At 39.8% G+C, this 19,903-nt stretch overlaps 1 protein-coding gene across 3 annotated transcripts in view; it reads left to right on the plus strand.

The window, feature by feature from the left end:
• Nucleotides 1–2,755: 2,755 nt before the first annotated feature.
• TRHDE (thyrotropin releasing hormone degrading enzyme) overlaps nucleotides 2,756–19,903 on the plus strand; it is a 393,091-nt gene continuing 375,943 nt past the window's right edge. For 2 of the 3 annotated variants that reach the window (XR_010148080.1, XM_016923855.4), the window contains exons 1-2: nucleotides 2,900–3,943; nucleotides 17,062–17,335. Coding sequence is in view for 2 of the 3 variants with exons in the window: in XM_016923855.4 (XP_016779344.1) it covers nucleotides 3,030–3,943; nucleotides 17,062–17,335 (1,188 nt within the window). In the remaining variant the exon portion in view is untranslated. Of the gene's footprint in view, nucleotides 3,944–17,061; nucleotides 17,336–19,903 lie in introns of all 3 variants that reach the window. The other variant, XM_016923853.4, reaches the window with a different exon arrangement.

Below are 19,903 nucleotides of genomic sequence, written 5' to 3' on the forward strand. Positions count from 1 at the left end.
GAAAGATGAAGAGAACTGGGTTAAAGGGTACAAACACACAGCAAGACAGAAGGAATCTAGCTGTTCACTGTTTGAGAGCACAGTAGGGTGACTATACCTTGCAAAAATGTATTGTACTCAGGTGATGGACACCTTAAATACCCTGATTTGATCACTACATATTATGTGCATGTAACAAAATTTCTCATGTATCCCACAAATTTGTACACACTTTTAAAAAAAGACAAACAGAAAAAGCCTTCTTTGAATCTTTTCTTGACTAATGTTTTAGAAAGAGAAAGTCTTAAAGATCCCTTAGTGGGTAACCTCTTCATTTAGGCAGTGGGTCTTAGACTCCCCGGGATGATTCCAGAAGCCTCTGATAATCAAATGTACTCACTCCATGGATATTGGATCAGTAATACTAAATTACCAGTTTAAAACCCTAAAGTCAGAGAAGTCTGGTGACCTGCTGAGGATCGCAGGGCTCCTCTTACTTGCTTGCACTATAGTTCCTGATTCTGTGAAAACAAACCAATGAACCCCAACTCCTCAACTCTTAAAATGCATACAGCCAGATACATATGGACAGCAAGAGTACAGACATTTAAAAACAGAGCAGAAAAAAGTAACTTGAACAGAATGTGGCATTTCCCTTGGTCTGTTGCTAACGGCCCACATACAACATGCTTAAAAAATCCCACCCTGGCACTTATTTTCATCATCATTTAAAAATGATTCAAATGGACATTTAGAATGCATGGCATTGAGCATGTATCCCATCTGGGGATAAATGAAAAAGGGCTTCCTTGAGCAGGGCTGTGTTTTTAGTGGTTATCAAGCTAAGATTAATGTGTAATTGGTCTCTTCTCTTTGGTCATGCTTTTAAAGCCAAACACAATATTTTAATTGTCTATTTTCAGTACTCCAAAGCCAGAAGCATTAACCAGTTCTTTTTGTAAGAAAATAGCTATGGACATGATTTGTAAAATGCCTTCAAGATTTGAAGACATGAAAGAAACATGTAAAAAGGAATTACCTAATTTTCTTTCTATTATTCACTTTTTAAATTAACCCAGAAGCCAATCACACTTTGTTTTACTAAACACTGGAGACTCCTGCTTCCTAGATGTCACCTTTGGGGTGGCTGTTTTCTGAATATTGTTCCAATTAGAGTTCTTCGCACAAATTCTGAAGGTTGGATATCCCACATACTTATACATACTCTGCAGTATAATTTTAAACTCCAATATACTCAGACAAGAGTCCATAACCAGCCAATGGGCTATGAACCTGTTTTGATGCTGCCTGCTGTCAGCAAACTGTCTATTGATAACTATCCTAACAAAGTTTAAACAATGTTCATGGTAACACCGGAAAGCTGCAAGAAAGTAATTATGGCTAGGTTAAATGAAAAACTGACCAATCATGGAATGTATTCGTTCACCGTTCTATTAAGCCCAGCTTTTCTCAGTCTCAGGGTTTTGGTCCTGAATGTTACACTGTAGGCATTGTGTGTTAATCGTTTCCCCAATCTAAAGATGGGAATTATCCTATGGGGAAAACATCACCTTGCTTTGGCCTTTACTTCCGGAGGATTTTAATGCTTCATTGCTAACATTATTTTAGTACTGCACACCTGGACACATCGCACAGTATAATGTAATATATGTAGTCAGGTTTTGGAGAATTTATTTCAATTTACATACAATCCTCCAAATCCTCTGGCGAGCTTGATGTGAAATCTGACACAGCCACATCTCCCTGGCAGGATCTTCTTTTGCTCTCTATGTTAATAGCCAAAGGCTCCAAGGATCTCTCCCTGGAGCGCGGTGGGGCTAAGGAGTCAGGAAGAGGGGTGACTGCGGGGCTTGTTGCGCTGAAGATTTACAATGTACTTCTTGCAGGCGGCTCAGCAACCCCCTCTGTGGCTGTGGGTGTCTGGTGTGACAGAGCGGAGAAAAGCTCTCTAATCTCCCAGTGCCTGCCTCTGCCGCTCAGCCGCTCCCCTCCCTCCCGCCTTTCCTGCCTCCTCGCGCGCTCCCTCTCCTTTGCCTTTCTCGGGGAGTTTCAGTCCCTCAATGCAGCTGGAGTAGCCCTGGCAATCTAAACCCGAAGCCTGTGTATATACACACACGCACACACGCGCACACACATGCACACGCGCTCGGACATACGCACTTCGGCTCTCCCCCTGGGGATATAGAGCAAACCCAGAGCTTCATCTACCTGAAGGGGATGGCCCGGCCGGACACTTCTTTCTCACTTGTCATCTCCGGAGGGCAGAGCAAGACTGGAATGAGGGAGGCTCGCTGTCGGGTCTGCAACCTCCTGCCGTTTGCCGCCACCGCCGCTTAAAGTGCCCAGGGTGGAGAAGGCTTTTCCAGGACGGATCTCCGTCGTAGCTTCGCGGCCCTAGGACTTCCTCCTGCTGGTTCACTCTAGTCTCTCCCACCTCGGCCATCCTTTTCTCTCCAGCTGCAGGGTGTATGGCTCGGGTGCCTCCCGTGCTGTGGCCTCCGTCACTGCTGCTGCGAGCACATTCCACCCAGAGGACCGAACGCCGCCGCTGGAGTGGGGGGGGAAAGCGAAAGCCCTAACTTCCCTCTCTACACCCTCGCTCTTCCCACCGCTCCCGTCCTTCTCCCTAGCCGAGAACCGGTTGGAAGGCTCCCGCGGAAAGCGAGGCGAGAGCGCGGCGCAGGGGAGGGAGAGCCGGGAGCCGCAGGCGCGCAGGGGCGGGGGCAGCATGTGCCCCGGCACCGGGTGCTCGTCCGAGAAGTAGCGCGCGCTGGGCAAGCAAGACGCTTTCCAAGTTGGGCGCGTCCCAGAGCTCACAGCCCGGTGTCCAGAGTGAGGCGGGGCTGATGGGGGTCGCGGAAGCTGCCGTCGCTTGTGGCCAGAACCCGTCTTAAAAGAACCCGGGCCAGCATCCCCAGTCGCGCGCCCTCGGCCCGCGTGAGCTCTCCGATGCCTGCTCTGGCTGTGGCCCGGGTGGCCCGCCCGCGGGGGGTGCCGGAGGGGGCGGGGGAGGAGGAGGAGGCGGTGTGATGGCCCTGGACGGCGAGCTGGGGGAGCAAGAGGAGGAGAAGAAAAAGAAGAAGAAAAAGAAGAGGAAGAAGAAGAAGAAGAAGGAGGAGGAGGAGGAGGGGGCCGAGAAGAGCAGCTCACCCTTTGCAGCCGCGATGGGGGAAGACGACGCCGCGCTTCGGGCTGGCGGCAGGGGGCTCTCCGACCCGTGGGCAGACTCAGTGGGAGTGCGACCCCGCACCACGGAGCGCCACATCGCCGTACACAAGCGGCTTGTGCTGGCCTTCGCCGTGTCCCTCGTGGCATTGCTCGCGGTCACAATGCTCGCCGTGCTGCTCAGCCTGCGCTTCGACGAGTGCGGGGCGAGTGCCACGCCAGGCGCCGACGGTGGCCCCTCAGGCTTTCCGGAGCGCGGCGGCAACGGGAGCCTCCCTGGATCGGCCCGGCGCAACCACCACGCAGGCGGGGACTCCTGGCAGCCCGAGGCGGGTGGGGTGGCCAGTCCGGGGACCCCGTCGGCCCAGCCGCCGTCGGAGGAGGAGCGGGAGCCGTGGGAGCCGTGGACGCAGCTGCGCCTGTCGGGCCACCTGAAGCCGCTGCACTACAATCTGATGCTCACCGCCTTCATGGAGAACTTCACCTTCTCCGGGGAGGTCAACGTGGAGATCGCGTGCCGGAACGCCACCCGCTACGTAGTGCTGCACGCTTCCCGAGTGGCGGTGGAGAAAGTGCAGCTGGCCGAGGACCGGGCGTTCGGGGCTGTCCCTGTGGCCGGTTTTTTCCTCTACCCGCAAACCCAGGTCTTAGTGGTGGTGCTGAATAGGACACTGGACGCGCAGAGGAATTACAATCTGAAGATTATCTATAACGCGCTCATCGAGAATGAGCTCCTGGGCTTCTTCCGCAGCTCCTATGTGCTCCACGGGGAGAGAAGGTATGGAGGGAGGCGGTGCCCCGCGCTGCCCCACCCCGCCGCGCGGCTCGAACCTCTGGGCGGCCTGCGACCCCGGGGACTCAGCTGGCTTCCAATACCCGGGAAGCCAGGGGTGGGGGGAAGGAAACGAAAGCGGAGTAGGGCAGTCAGAACTCCGGGGTCTCCCAGATGCCTCGGGGTCTCGCTGCCGCCAACTTCGCAAACTGACTCACCGGTGCCAAAAGATGAATGCTGCCCCCTCCTCTAGTCGGGACTTCTCCTCTTCCTGTCAGAGTTCCTTAGCCATCGAAACGCAGGGTTCTTTTTCTGAAGGGTAGCTGATAATCTGAGCGATGCCAGAGTGACATGAAAAGCTTGCCAAGTTACTGTCGAGGGAAAATACGTGGCGCTGAAGGCCAAGACAACAGCGCATCCAGGTTAGCATGTCCAGGGCAGGTCAGGGACACACCGTTCTCCACCCCCACCCACAACATGCCCATCTTCCCTGACTATTAGTAGTCTCCTGCCAGGTGCAGAGCAGAGGATGGGCTTTGGCTGCGTCAAGTTTCCCCAAACTTCAAGTTGAGATTCGGAGTGAAAAGAGTGGTTTCCAGAGATAGGCTGAGAGGACCGGGACGGGGGTGGAGGTTGCCAAGGCCAGAGCCAGCGATAAGTGGCCTCGCGGGCGCTGCCAGCTCTGTGCTAAGGCAGGGCGACTCCGGTTGTTTGTTTATGAGTTGCTGCCTCTGGAGATGATTCCAGTGGCCAAGCGGTGGGAAAGCTAGTGGTCAGTGTCAAATGCCTTGTTAGTGTCTTTGCCGCGTTTTACATTTGTGTAGTTTTGTATTTTTATAAAAAATTTCCGAGAGGCCGTGGAGCTTTTCACCATTTGTTTAGAGCTCAGACCTCATAATCCAATAGAACTGAGTTCGAATCTCTGCTGTTCATCTAACTCTGGTGGAGGTTTGAGGAAGGTAATTAACCTTTTCCTGACATGACTACTTCTAGTGCTTATTGCACACCCATGTACTCAATCCGACAAGAACCCTATGAGGTAGACGCTATTATCAGCATTCCCTATTTTACAGGTGGGGAAATGGAGGCACAGGTGTGTCACATAACTCGATCAAGATCACCAAGAGTGAGCAGACAAAGCACGGATTTAGACCCAGGGAGTCTGGCTCTTGAGCCTAGACTTTTAATTCTAACTTGGGGATACCAATAATAATATTCTACTTGTAGGATTGGTGTAGACGTCTATGAGTGAATGCATTACAAAGTACTTACCCCTGTGCCTGGCATATAGAGTATCCACCATAAATGCTAGCTCTCATGAGTGTCTTGTGGCAGTAAGCTCTCAGGTATATTGTTGAATGAATAAGTGATTCTTGTTCTTTGCTCTAATTCCCACATTGCTAAGATAACGTAGATTAATTAAATGACTGAGGGCAGATGAACAACCAAAGTGAGCTTAAAAATTAAACCAACAACTTTAGAAGAGGAGGCAGGTTACAGATCAGTAATGAGGCAGAGCCTCTCCTTTTCTCAGGTGATTCTCACAACAGCAGAAAATGGGCTCGGAGAAGCCCAGGGCCCTGGAGGTGAGCAGGCTTGTCCGTGGAGAGTTAGGACTTGAACTTTGGTTCTCTAATCCCTGGACCAGACAGAGCTTATGGTGTTTGGAAACTCTCAGAAGAAGTTATTGTGTAAGAGGCTGGGGAAATTGCAATGTGTTGTGAAAGTAAGCAAAAGTTTTATTATTTATAGAGTTCTATGAAGTAACCTCCTATAAATAAAATGCCCAATGCTTTAGTAGCTGTATGATAGTTAAAACCTCCTGTAAGTGAATGTATAAATTATTCACTTTCTTACTCCTGACATTAGATATGGATATTTTAAACCCCCTTCTACCACTTCCTCCAACATGTTCTAAAGAATACAGATTAAAAATATTTTTTAAACCCAGAATCATGTCAAATACGGGGGAAAGGCATAGAAAACAAATTTGCATACTATGTTTAGGAACAAGCTTCTTAGGTCAAAATGTCAATAGTGGGAGTTGCATATCATTACTGATACATCTTGCTGCAGTGAAATAAATGCTTTTGAAAAATCCTGTTTTTTGAGCCATGCCAAAATATGTTTGGCAGAACTGAGCTTGTTTTGGTCAATGCCTTCAAATTAACAGGACTCTTAAAAAGACCAGATGTTTCTGCTTGAACCGTAACTGATTTCTTGTACCCCTAGTGCGTATTTGTACTCAAACTCTCTTGCAGTCTTCCCCAAAGAAGTAAACAACTTGGTTGGAAGTTCAACCTAGTTAACATATAGTTAAACTCTTCATCCCAATAGAAATGCAGAACTCAGTGTTCTGAAAATCCCAGGATTGTTTTATTTCTAAACAGCATCTTAGAGAAAGTCCTTGTTCCTCATTTTTTTTCCTTCCTCGTTATTATTACTAGAGTAAATCTTATAATTTCTTGGATGTTTCTACTGGAGTTGAGAAGACAAAAGAAATAAATCTAATAAACCATTTCATAGTTATGCAAACTTTCTATTTATTAAACATTTTTTGTTACTATAGCCACTTGGAGCATGGAGCATTTTGAAACAGACCCATATCAGCATCTCAGCTAGGGTTGGACTTTTATTTTGTCCACAAAATGCAATGTAAATTGGCATTTTAAAACCCACTTTCAAATAGGACGCAGATGCAAGCACTGAATTTTCATTTGATTAATGATTAAACATTTTGGTCTTTAGTTAGATATAATTTTGCCAATTTAATTATAGGGTAATGTCTGTAATAAAAACAAATATGTAATCTGATAAAGGAAGTCATATCGAGCAACTTGAAATGCTTAAAAGAGCAATACTACAGTGCAGTCCACTTCTCTTAGCCTATGTGGAAACACTAACTCATTAGAATCCTATCAGTCTGATTCTTCAACTTGCTTCTCAGAGACCTGAGCAAAAGAATTTTGGTGACGGCAGGGAAATTAGATTCCACTGTGTGCTATATACCTTGGATCCCTGGAAGGTTTTACCCACCTCTGGGTGTTGTAAGTAGCCGGGCTTTGTACAACTGGGAAGATTTGCTTTTCCTGATTTCCATACTGTAATGTACAAAGGTTAGAAGACGAGCTCCCTCTTGAAGCCCAAGGTTTCCCAAGTTGAGACAAATTCTCTACTCTTGGTTACTACAGTTGTTGAACATTGAAAATAAATTCTCCTAAAATCCACATGTCTACACACCAAGAAGTAAATTAGGCAGAATACATACTCACTTTTTCATCAACTAGGTGTGCAGCAGGCAGATAAAAATGGGTGTGTATTTATGCTGTAGTCTCCGACAAGAGAGTATGCTTGCTTAGAATTAGGTAAAATGTCCGTTTACCTGAAATAATTGCCGCTTTTGGGTAGCCAGATGGTGAGCGCACCCGTGTTCAAAGTAGGGTACCTTAATTTAGATCCAGATGGTTGAATTGAAAGGGAAATATAGCCAAGATAAAGAACATTTTGTTCACTTTCAAAAGGGAGACTGTTTTTCTTTGACAAACTTTAATAGGGTCTATAACATGCCAAAGTGAGACGACATTAAAAATATGAGGTCCTTTTCTATAACGGATTGTTTAGAGAGAAACTATAGTCTCCAAGTAAAATGGGAAAATAATAGTGGTAGTTCTCAAAGAGAATTGGGACCATCCTTTTGCAAAAATCTTGGGGAGAGAATGGAGGATTTTATCTCTGGGTAGGCATTTGCTCTACTGTGGTATTTGTGTGATCTGATGCCTTGTAATTTACTCAGAATGAATTAATACTCATGGTATTTAATACAAACAAGAAATTCACTACATTATTTTTAGATCGAAAGCAACTTCATTTCTCCCATTCACTTCGGTAAGAAGATAGCTTAACATGAGCAAGTAGGAGTATATTGCTTTTTGTCCCTCTGTAGAGGACTGTGAACTGAAAAAATCTTTGAGAACCATTTGTTTCTGTAAAAACTTTTTTCTGTGATTCCTTAATGGACTTAGCTCATTGTTTTTGTGTCAGGCTCACATAACCATATGGCAAAACTGAGTTCAGTGCTGGATTTTGAACACAATTCAAAATGCCACCAGTAAACCATATCTAGACAATGTTTACTAAAAAAAAAGCTCTGACCATGTAATAATGACTCACTCAGGGAGAAAATCTATGCAATTGGTGTTTGTCTTGCTGCGTTTCCTGTAGTGCCATTCGCTTTGATCACCCTGGATAATAATTAAATATACAGTTTTTTCAAATTAATTGAGATAAAATTGTATATATTTGTCTTGTATAACCTAATGTTTTGAAATATGCATACAGTTGGAACAAATGTAGTTAATTAACAAATGCATCATCTCATATAGCTATTTTTGTGGTGAGAATATTTAACATCTACTCTCAGCAGTTTTCAAGAATATAATATATTGTCATTAATTATAGTCACCTTGCTTTACAATAAATCCCTTGAACTTATTCCTTTTATCTAAGTAATTATATATCCTTTGACCAGTAACTCCTCAACTCCATTCTTCCCCTAAGCTCTTAGTATCTGGTAAACATTATTCTACTCTCTAATTCAATGAGGTCAACTTTTTTAGATTCCACATATTACTGAGATCATGCAATATTTGTCTTTTTGTGCCTGGCTTATTCACTTACATGAAGTCTTCCAGTTCATCCATGTTGTCTCAAATGACAGGATTTCCTTCTGTTTATGGTTGAATAGTATTTCATTAGTGTATGTATACATTTTCTTTATCCATCCATTCATTGATGAACTCTTAGGTTGGTTCTGTATCTCTGCTACTGTGAATAATGCTGCAATAAACATGTTGCAGATATCTCCTCAACATGATGATTTCTTTTTCTTTGGATATATAATCCCCCAGTAGTGGGATTGCCAGATCATGTGGTAGTTCTATTTTTAATTTTTTGATGAACCTCCATACTGTTTTCCATAATGGCTTTACTAATTTATAGTGTACTCATTTTCACCAACAGTGTACAAGGGTTCTTTTTGCTCCACATCCTTGCTAATAGTTGTTATCTTTTGTCTATTTGATAATAGCCATTCTTACAGGTGTGAGTTGACATCTCACTGCGGTTGCATTTCCCTGATGATAAGTGATGTTGAACATTTTTCATATACCGGTTGGCCATTTGTATGTCTTATTTTGAGAAATTTTCATTCAGGTCTTTTGCCCACTTTAAAAAATCAGATTTTGTTTTTTCTTGCTATTGAGTTGTTTGATTTCATTATATGTTTTGGTCATTAATCACTTATCAGATGTACAGACAGCGAATATTTTCTCCCATTCTATAGGTTGTCTTTTTACTCTATTGTTTATTTCCTTTGCTGTGCAGAAACGTTTTAGTTTGATGCAATCCCGTTTGTCTATTTTTTGCTTTTGTTGCCTGTGCATTTGCCTTTGTTTTTATTTATTCAATGCAACTCCAAACTGAGCCTATCTGCTTTGGATCCCTTTCAAATAAAGATGGACCCGATACTGGCTTTCCCAGTATTTGTTTGGTTTGCACAACATGTTTGTTTATTTAAACTGATTGTTACAACTGTGTATGTGGATGGGCTTGAGCAAACAATGCAGGACATGTTTTAGGTGTGCTTGAGGGTGGTGACATTTGGTCAATATGATTTATAAAAATGGGACTTACCTCTGTAAGTATGACTTCAAGGAGTGATACAAAAACAGTGAGGAAGAAATAATTTACCTTTAAGGCATAAATGCTTTACAGTCTTTAAGGAGGGCATCCCTCCTTCACCCCCATGCTCATCCTCCCAACCCCTAGCAATCATAATCTTCATCATCACCATCATCATCATCATCATTTCTCAATTCTTTGCATGTTCTTTACTGCCTTCCAGATTTACATTACTGGCCAGCTTCCACCAGGGTTTTTCAAAGTTCATGCCATCCTACTTTCTACTACAAGAGACTGCATACTTTCTCCCACAGATAGAATTTTACTAGGCAGAATTTTGGAAAATTCAAATGTGAAAAATACTTCCTGCTCTTTCCAGTTTCCTGCACAACCTAAAATGATGCACAAACAGGCACAGCTGTATGGTGGTGGTGGCAGTGTGAGGGTAGAATAAGATTGGCAGTGTTGCATGGAGCTGAATAAGGGTGAAGAACCCAGGCTCACCCTTCCTGCCTTCTTTGCCTCCAAGCTTCTGAATGCCTGGGTGGACCTGACATTTATAGAACTGTGGCCCCAGTTGTACAGGGACAGGGTGAATTAATTCCTCCCAGTGCACACCTATGTGTGTGCTGCAGGATGAAGTTTTGTTTTAATCATTCACATCTTTCCTCATGACTACACAACTAAAAAAGGAAAAATCAGAGGACAGACAAAGAAAGTAGTTCAAAAACTATGGTTGTTGGTTACTTTTTACATCTTTTAAAAATAGATTATTTTTAAAAATCTTATATCTTTTAAAAAATAGTCCACTTTTGTTATGTCGCTGGATGGAAAAGTGTGTGTGTATGTGTTTAGTGTGTTCATTCTCTTCCTCCTATGCAGGGACTGTGGAACCAGACTGCTTGGCCTCATATCCTGACTCTGCCACTTATTAGCTTTAAGACCTTGACCAGATTTCCTAATTGCTGTGTGTCTAGTGTCCTCATCTGGAAAGTGGAGATAATGATATTCTATTGTACAGGGTTGTTGTGATGATTACATCAGTAATAAAGCACTTAGAACAGTGTCTGATAATTGGTAAGCACATCTGTGGTTATTAAATATAATTTTATTATTTCATGGCTGGAGATCTGCTACTTGGGCTAGTACCAGTTTGTGTAGGACCAGCGTTCTTGCTTTGGGGTTTCCCCTTGCTGGCAAAACAGTGGGGAAATGGTCACCGTGGACATCCCTTTGGCTGCTGTTTGTTTTTACCACCTAAGCAGAGTTCAAAAGACAGGGAATGGGAAAAGAAGGTGGGAAGGAAGAAGAGGAGCCTGGTCACCAGAAAAAAAAGAAGGAAAAGAAAGGCTGTGGTATTTCAGCCAGAGAATCTCCCAGCTTGGATCAAATACTGGGAGATGGAGAGGGTTGAGGGAGCAGAAAGACTGAGGGAAACAAGAGAAACACACAAGTCTCTGATTACAGCACTGCTGTCTATTAGCAGTGAGAATAGCAGGAACCAGATAGCCGGAACCAGACAGAGACTGAAGAGTCAGAAGGGTACCAGTACAGCAAGAAGAAAAGCTTTAAGTACCAAGGGAAAGGCGTCTCAATCATTAGATATTGTTCCTAAGACTTTATGTGGTTTTGACAACAGCAGTACTTTATAATACTTACGTAATATTTTGCCTCTTTCCAATAAAAAAACATGAATCTCAGACACGAATTTTATTTATTTTTATGAAAACCTAATATTATGACGTGGGAAAGTCATTTTAATGCATTCATAATACCCTTCAACAATGATGATCAAGTACACAGTACTTATTTTTGGTAAGCATATTTAGTACATAAATGGTGAAACAATTATGAATATTATGCTCTGTTTTTATAACACGATTATTCACATATGCACCACTTCCTACATACATATTGCTGGCATTATTGCCTTATGTTTTTAGTTTACTCCAATGGTTATTTAAAAAAAATAGACTACACACTTGCTTATAGTATTGAATATTCAGCAGGAGTACTTCTCTTCTGAAATAGCAGAGGTTTAATGACTCATTGAAGTGCATAAAAACACACAGTCTAAACAACGACCCATTTTGCCTTAAAGAATTTAGTCATCGAGTAACAATTTGCATTTTGGATTAACAATTTTAAATGGGACACGTGTAACTTCCATGACCTTGTAACAGTCCGCTTACTGCAATCAGTTGAATAGTAACTAGATGTTCCATTGAAACTTTTCTTTAGGTCTTGGGAGTTTTTATTACCAATCTTAAACTACTGCAATATTAGAGAAATTGCAGTTGCTATAGAAGTAGGTTCAAAATCATTTTCCACTGTGTTATGCAGAGATGTGGCCAAAAAGAAAACCTTTCAAGTCATCCATGCTGTTTGTGAGGTTCTCTTGGTTTTGGCGGATTCCACAGTGAAATGCCGTGAATCAATCTGAATACTAACAGTGTTATGCAAATGTTTGTTTCCTCTGCATGTCTTACCTTTATGAAAAGGCAAACTGAAAAATAATGGAGCAGAAATTGTTTTGTATCACATACTGTAATTTGTTGGCAATATCAACCAACATTAATGCATTACTTGTGCTGAATGTTATCATAACGACTTGATACAAGTAGCTTGCCTAGTGAACTTCCGCAGAAATAAGAAGAAATCAATTCTCTATATCCTTCAGAGGCAACATGGAGCTTTAAGCCTTCCTTCTTAGCTCAACCAAAATGTCAAATAGACAAGTTGTTAAGAAAATAAAGTAATTTATTTTAGATAGAAGAGAATTAAAATACATGTATGTTATTCATATTTTTCCAGTTATGCTAAAATGACATTCTACGAATCACACTCCCAGAATGTCACTTTTGAAAGTGGAATTTTTTATGGTAATAGACAGATTCATTAAAAGATAAAAATGATTTTGTTTAAGAAAGCAGGAGAATAACAGACAACAAAATACTTGTCCCCATTACCTTCTGCCTTTTGCTGTTTTGTTTTACTTTTTGCTATATTTACATATATTTTTTCATGTCCACACTGTAATTGAAATATTTCTATTTTTAATTAATTTTTTATATTTCTTATACTTGGTATTCTGCTTACCACCTCAAACTCACCACAAATTCACTCCAAACTTGTTATTTTTTTCTCAAAATCACCGTTGCTATGGGCCTCTTTGATGTTTTTAATGACAGTAAGCAGAAGAGAAGTCTCACTTCCACTAATTGAAGGCAACCATAAAATATATGCAGTGAAGACAAAATTACATTTTTGAAATTCTGCAGGCACTGTTGCCTGTTAAGGGCACTGACCTGAAACTGGCTCTGTCTGTTAGAAAAAAGAGTATCAAGGTTGAAAAAGATGTTACAGATGGACTTGAAATACTGAGATCTGATGTAACCAGAATCTGCAATACAGCAGACAGGGCACAAACTTAATATGTGAGTGAAAACTTTATTGAAGGCTTGTTTCTGTGCTACCTGTAGTCAACTCACTCATTTCTCCATCCAACTATGACCTTTAAACTTCCATCCGGGTTTTCAGACCAATTATTATGCTTTCTTCTTCATAAGTACTTCTTTGAGTTCTTTAAGCTAATGGTTTTCAACTGGGACAATTTCTTCCTACAGTGGACATCTGCAATGTCCAGAGACATTTTTGCCCATCTCAACTGGGGAGTGATGATACTGGCATCTAGTGGTAGAGGCCAGGGATACTGCTAAAGATCCTTCAAGGCACAAGACAGTCCCCACAACAAATAATTATCCAGCCTAAAATGTCTGTAGTGCCAACATTGAGAAACTCTGCTTTAGGAGAATGTAATTTCTTCTTACATTTTCCCCTTTTTGTCATGGCTTTTTGTATAATACCTGTCTAGGTATATGTTTATTTTATTAGCATAGAAACTCTTTGCAGGAAGGAAGCATATATATTTATCTTTTTCTCCCCAGTATTGAACACTCAAAAATAAATGATTAAAAGGAGCAAATGCTTTATAGAACTTGTAGTAAAAAGCTATTTAGTGGTAGTGTAATTTAACATCTTTAAAAAACCAATCACATTTGGGGAATATTTTACGTCTGATTTTTGTTCAGTTATAGGATCTCAAGCTTGGAAAAGACCTTAAATGTAATCTAGTCCAACTGCTCTTCTTTACCAAGGGACTTCTCTTGATTTTCTAAATACTGAATTGAAATTCAATTGCAATCATCTTCAGGTGCCAGACTGTGAAATTGGTATTTCCTCATTTAGACATTATCAGAATATATGGTGGCCCTCTGTGCATAGATATATACTGTGTGTATGAATTCATTAAGAATATTAATTGCAGAAGAAGTCACTAGGTGATCTTTATAGTTCTTTTCAACCCTGAGGATCAGTGATTTAAATTGCTACCTTCCCTAACATACTTACTTACTTGGTAAGGCAAAAAGAGATTGCACTATGTTTTTTCTCTGCATAAATATTTGTTTAATCAAATTATCCTTAGCTCAGAGGTATTTACATCTTTTACACATAATAAATTCTTACCCACTAATTACTTAATATCAAAGACATCTTTGATTTTTACTTAAAGGCTAATTCATTCTAATTACAACCTCTCTGTTGAACTCTTGTAGAACTCTTCCCCTAGTATTATTAGGTGTCCTTTAATTTTCCATGAGAAAATATTATACACATATATATATATATTTCATGGAAAAATATATATTTTTCAATTAGACTGCAAAGGCCTTAAACACGAAATTGGTTATATCTTAAAAAAAAGTATACTGAGTACAGGGTGAGTATCCCCACTCCAAAAATTCAAAATCTAAAATGTTACAAAACCCAAAACTTTTTGAGTACTAACATGGTGCTCAAAGGAAATGCTTATTGGAACGTTCTTTATTAGGATTTTTGGGTTAGGGATGCTCAGCTGGTAGTATATAATGCGAATATTCCAAAATCTAAAAAAATCCAAATTCTGAAACGCTTTTGGTCCAAAGCATTTCAGGTAAGAGACACTCAACCTGTATAGCATAAAGCTCACACATAGCAGACAATATTCGTTCAGTGATTGAATTGGAGTTCTCAGATATTTCGAAGTTAAAAGGGAGTAACTTTGACTCATAAATAAAATCACATAGGCATCTTTTAAATAGCCTCAGTGAGAAATATTAAGCTCAGTGGACATTTTAATTAATAAGCTGAAAGATAAGATTCACGAGCATTATGTAAGATAAAAGCATATGAAGACAAAATTGGTAAATGGGTGCATTTTAACTAAAAGGTACTGACATTTCATTAAGCAGAAAGTGTATTACTAATCAGCAAAAAATAGTAGGAAAAATATTACCATGATACTGGCAAATTGGGAAAGAAGAATCTTTGTTACTTACAGCTGAATTAAGATGTTTATAAATTATGGCTAAAAATTAATTTTACTGTTTTGAAATGTAATTCAGAAAATGTGAGTTCTAGACCCAGCTTTGTGCAAGTTGTCTGTGTAACTTCAGACAAATCACTTAATCCTACTGGATGCACTTTTCCAACTTAGAAATTTATGGGAGTAGGACAATTTGTTTCTAATATTGCTTCTAGCTTTAACCTCATATTCATATGAAGATTTACAGTTAAAATCTCTTTTCCATATATTATCTCATTCTATCATTTTGACTTTTGTAAGCAAAGCCTGGAAAACATATTTTCCTTCTACTAATGAAAAAACAGGGTCAGATAGTTAAGTTACTTAACCAAGCATGGTGTGTAGCAGCCTGTTGCTATTTCCAAGATAACTCTCGAAAACCTTGTCTATGAAAATAAGTAACTATTAATTTTTAAAATGTTTTATTTTTCTCTATTCTAAAACTAAGCTTTAAAAAAATGAGGCCCTCAATGATCAATGTAAGCTTCATAATTTAAAAATAGTGTAAAATTTATACCTCATGCTTTGAGCTAAGGGATAGCCAATAAGATTCAATACGCATGTCAACCTGTATTGATTGGTAGTAGTTGCCTGAAGTGCTGTGCTGAGAATAATTTTGAGGCCAAGTTCGGGTTTGGTGGGAAAGTTGCCATGTTAGATTAACCATGTATATCACAGATGATGGAGAGAGGAGTGGTGGCAGAACTATTTGTGGAGGAACAAGCCTTTTAAAGAAATCGCTTCAGAACTCAATAGTATTCTATTAACAGTCTAATATTGACTTGCCTTATATTGTTTTGTAACTAGTGTTATTTAAAAAGTTTAACTTTTGTCATGAATGTTTTTCTTATTTAGAAGAGTGTCTGAGTGTCCTTTTTTTCTTTCTTTTTTTTTTTTTTTTTGAGACAGGGTCTCGCTCTGTCACCAGGCTGGAGTGCAGTGGCGCGATCTTGGTTCACTGCAACCTCTGCCTCCCGAGTTCAAGTGATTCTCCTGCCTCAGCCTTCCGAATAACTGGGACTACAGGCATGCGCTACCATGCCCAGCTAATTTTTGTACTTTCAGTAGAGATGGGGTTTCACCATGTTGGCCAGGATGGTCCCGATCTCTTAACCTCATGATCCGCCTACCTCGGCCTCCCAAAGTGCTGGGATTACAAGTGTGAGCCACCATGCCGGGCTGAAGAGTCCTTCTTAAAATATTTAATCTTTGTCTTCATTTGTAACCATAAACCATGAAAGAATATAGAAGGTGCTTTCAGTTGGAATTTTAATAAGATACGGCTTGATCTGTATAAATATTTATTCCTGTGCTCCAAGAAAAGTTGAAGATGTGAATTAGCAACTGCTCCATGCTAGTCACAGTCATAGGTGCTTTACATCCTTTCTTTTCCTCTAAGCTGTGCAATACTTTCTTAGTTAGACTTGATTATTTACTTTTTCAGCAATGACCAACTACATCTTAGGAAAGTTTAATAATTGCCCAAGGTGGCATAGCTAAGAAAGTTGTGGAGCCAGAATTCAGACCAGAATTTATCAGGTCTCAAAATCCTTTTTCTGAACAAAACCAGGCTGTGTCTCGTTGAAATTTTAGGGCACAGAGATTTCCCAAGTGATGGTCTATGTTCTACATATGTCTGAGGATAATTTTTGGATTTTGGTTTCGTTGTCTTTACATGTTGTGCAGCTTCAGAGAAGAAAGTGAAGCACACTGAAAAGGAGAATCATCACTTTCCAGTTCTGGCCAGTGTGATGCCAGTGAGCTGTTTTTCTGTACTGTGTAATGTTTCATCTAATGAGCACTTCTCTGGGTTTAATGAATTTATTTTAATTGAGACAGAAACCTCCCTGAAAAACTTTTATGGTTGGGGAAGTATATTACATACGGATTATGCTTTCGTGCTATTCATGCACTTAAGTTTGGTTCAGCAAAAAATATTGCAATTTGGAATAATATATTATTTCATCAACAGAAGCATGTAATGTGGCCATAACTTAACTCAACATAAATGTAATTGAGAATGTCATTTTCTTTTTTCCAGATTCCTTGGTGTTACTCAGTTTTCGCCTACACATGCCAGAAAGGCATTTCCTTGTTTTGATGAGCCAATCTACAAGGCTACTTTCAAAATCAGCATCAAGCATCAAGCAACCTATTTATCTTTATCTAATATGCCAGTGGAAACTTCCGTGTTTGAGGAAGATGGATGGGTTACGGATCACTTTTCACAGACCCCTCTCATGTCCACATATTATTTAGCCTGGGCAATTTGCAACTTCACATACAGAGAAACTACCACCAAGAGTGGGGTTGTAGTAAGTATTTTCAGCTTAATGATGTTTTTGGATAATGTACACTCTGTAAAGTAACCTGATTTCTGGATTAACAGTGAGTCATTTCTAACCTTTTTACACCTTATATAGTGGAATTCTTTCTTTAATTCTTATGTGGGGGGGGTTACATATTTTACTGGTTTCAAAGTGTCAGAGAGAAACCTGTCTTCTATACCCAGCACTCTTATTCCCTTAACCACCTCCACCTCCCTCCCCGCATCATCCTTGTTCTTCCTCATCTCTACCTGCACTATTGTACATCTCTGGAACAGCTGCTGTTGTCTGTTTTGGAAAATTGCCTGTTTATATGACTGGGAAAACTACTTCTTTTTATTGTAACATATTTGAAATGTACAGAACATGTGATGAGTAATATAGTAAACTCCATACACCTACTAGCCAGATCAATAGAACTAAACATTTTACCATCTTCAGTCTAATGTTATTGCTGAGAAAGTAAAACATAGGATGGAGTTGAAGCTCTCTGGGTAACCATCCCTTGATCTCACTGCCTTGGTCTTTCCCTTAGAGATCAACACTGTCCTGAATTTGGTGTTTGCTACTTCTATGCATATTATCCTACGATTATTTCATATCTATGTATAGACACACACACACACACACACACACACACACACACACATACTTACAATACATACCCTATTTTAAAATTTCATGTAAGTGATTTTCTATTGTAAATAATGTCCTGCAACTTATTTTCATTTCATTTTATTTTCTTAGGAAGGATGAGATAGAGGGAGCATTGTCTGCATTAAATTTATAATAAAAATCTATTGGATTCTCTTTGATGGCTATCATTTGTGACACCATGGTATTCTAGGCACTTTTTACATGCAATTACATTGCATTAGGGTAGATTATCCCATGTTGAATTAACAATTTTTTCCTAATTTCAATGGCTTACATGATATATATGCATTTATTTTAATTTTCATATTAACATTAAGACAAGGTATTATGATTCCACTTTTTTTTTTTTTTTTCAAATGAGTAAAGTAAATTGAGTACAGTTTAAGGAGGTTAAGTAACTTGTCCAGGGGCTAAACGTAAGCAAATGGTAGAGCTGTAAATCAAATTTGGTTGGTTTGATCCTAAATTTTGGGCTTTTCCCCCTGTGCCTTAGGAACTGTGTTTCACCATTTCACTTGTGTGTCTGTAAGAAAATTCAGATTGTGATTCTTCTCATCCAGTAACCTTTGTATTCAGTGTTGCTTGAACACAGCAAAATAGGTGAATAGAAATCTATATTTTTAATTTGTAGGAAGTTGATAGTTCTAAAATAACCTAAATTTTGAAAAATAGTTTTGGCTAAAGAAATTTTCCTCACTGTTACTTTTAATTTAAGTCATTGTGGGACCTGTTTAAAAAACAAAATCTGCCAGCATACAAAATCAATGCCATTACTGAAAAACTGCTTGTAATGAATTCATCTATCTAATCATTAAAATCATGTTTTAAATGCACACTTCTTAGAAGGCCAGTAGGCATTTTACTCTTTTGGATTTATAATCATTTGATATGTTGAATTTCTCTGATGTTCGTTGATGTCTTCTATGGGCATTTCAAGGCTGTACTCATTGGACCATACACAGACACGGAACACGAAGACGTCTCATTTCATTTTACGTCTTCAGAAGTTGATGATTGACTTGCTGTGGGTCAGCTAGCATAGGGTACACTGGAAATTCTTTTTTCTAGTATGTTTTCTTTAAAGTATCTTAAAAGTGTTTTCAGCCCTAAACAATTATGCTTGCTGCTAAGTGACCCATGTTTTAAAGCCAGACACTCTCTAATAGTTACTTAGATGTGACTTTTTGTTAGAGTTAAGAATCTCTAAGTAATTAGTAAATATTTAAAAATTCCTGCTTAATAATTTTTATGTAAAAATGATAAAACATGCTACCAGAGAACACTGAAAGGTCAATTGAAATAAAATTTTAGATTGCATAACCTAAAATACTAAAATCTATAAAAAAGAAAACAAAATTGCCATTGGGAGCTCTTATTTATCAACTGTGGAAATATAGTTTAAAACTTGACTCCTTTTTTCTGTCACTGTTTTGAAATCCAATCTGTTTTCCTTTCACTGCCTTTCCCCTTTATTATTCGGAGCATATGAGAATGACATTTCTCAACACTTAACAGCTGGAAGGAGTGGAAGTTTAGCTTTAGAATCTTGGATGTGGGATGATCACATGAAGTCCAGGTGGTCATTTCAGATCAGAAGCTGAAGCAATTTTCTTTGAGATATGAAAGAGGAACTTCAGTAGCATGTAAATAATACACAGCTGAATGGTAGTAGGGCCCTAAGTGTGAATATTTGAGACATCATCATCACTGTTATTATTTGCTGATCAAGCTACCTACACTTTGCAAGGCACTATTCTAAGTAATTAGAAAGTTTAAAAAAAAATCTAAAATCCTTCTGGTACAGAGATTGCAGATTCAAGCATTCAGACTGAATCCAAGGCTGCAGCCATGTTTTGTTTACCCATCCCCAAAATGGCTTAACATTTTTTATATTAGTTG

The sequence above is a fragment of the Pan troglodytes genome, chromosome 10, assembly GCF_028858775.2.
Source record: "Pan troglodytes isolate AG18354 chromosome 10, NHGRI_mPanTro3-v2.0_pri, whole genome shotgun sequence".
NCBI classification, from domain to species: domain Eukaryota; kingdom Metazoa; phylum Chordata; class Mammalia; order Primates; family Hominidae; genus Pan; species Pan troglodytes.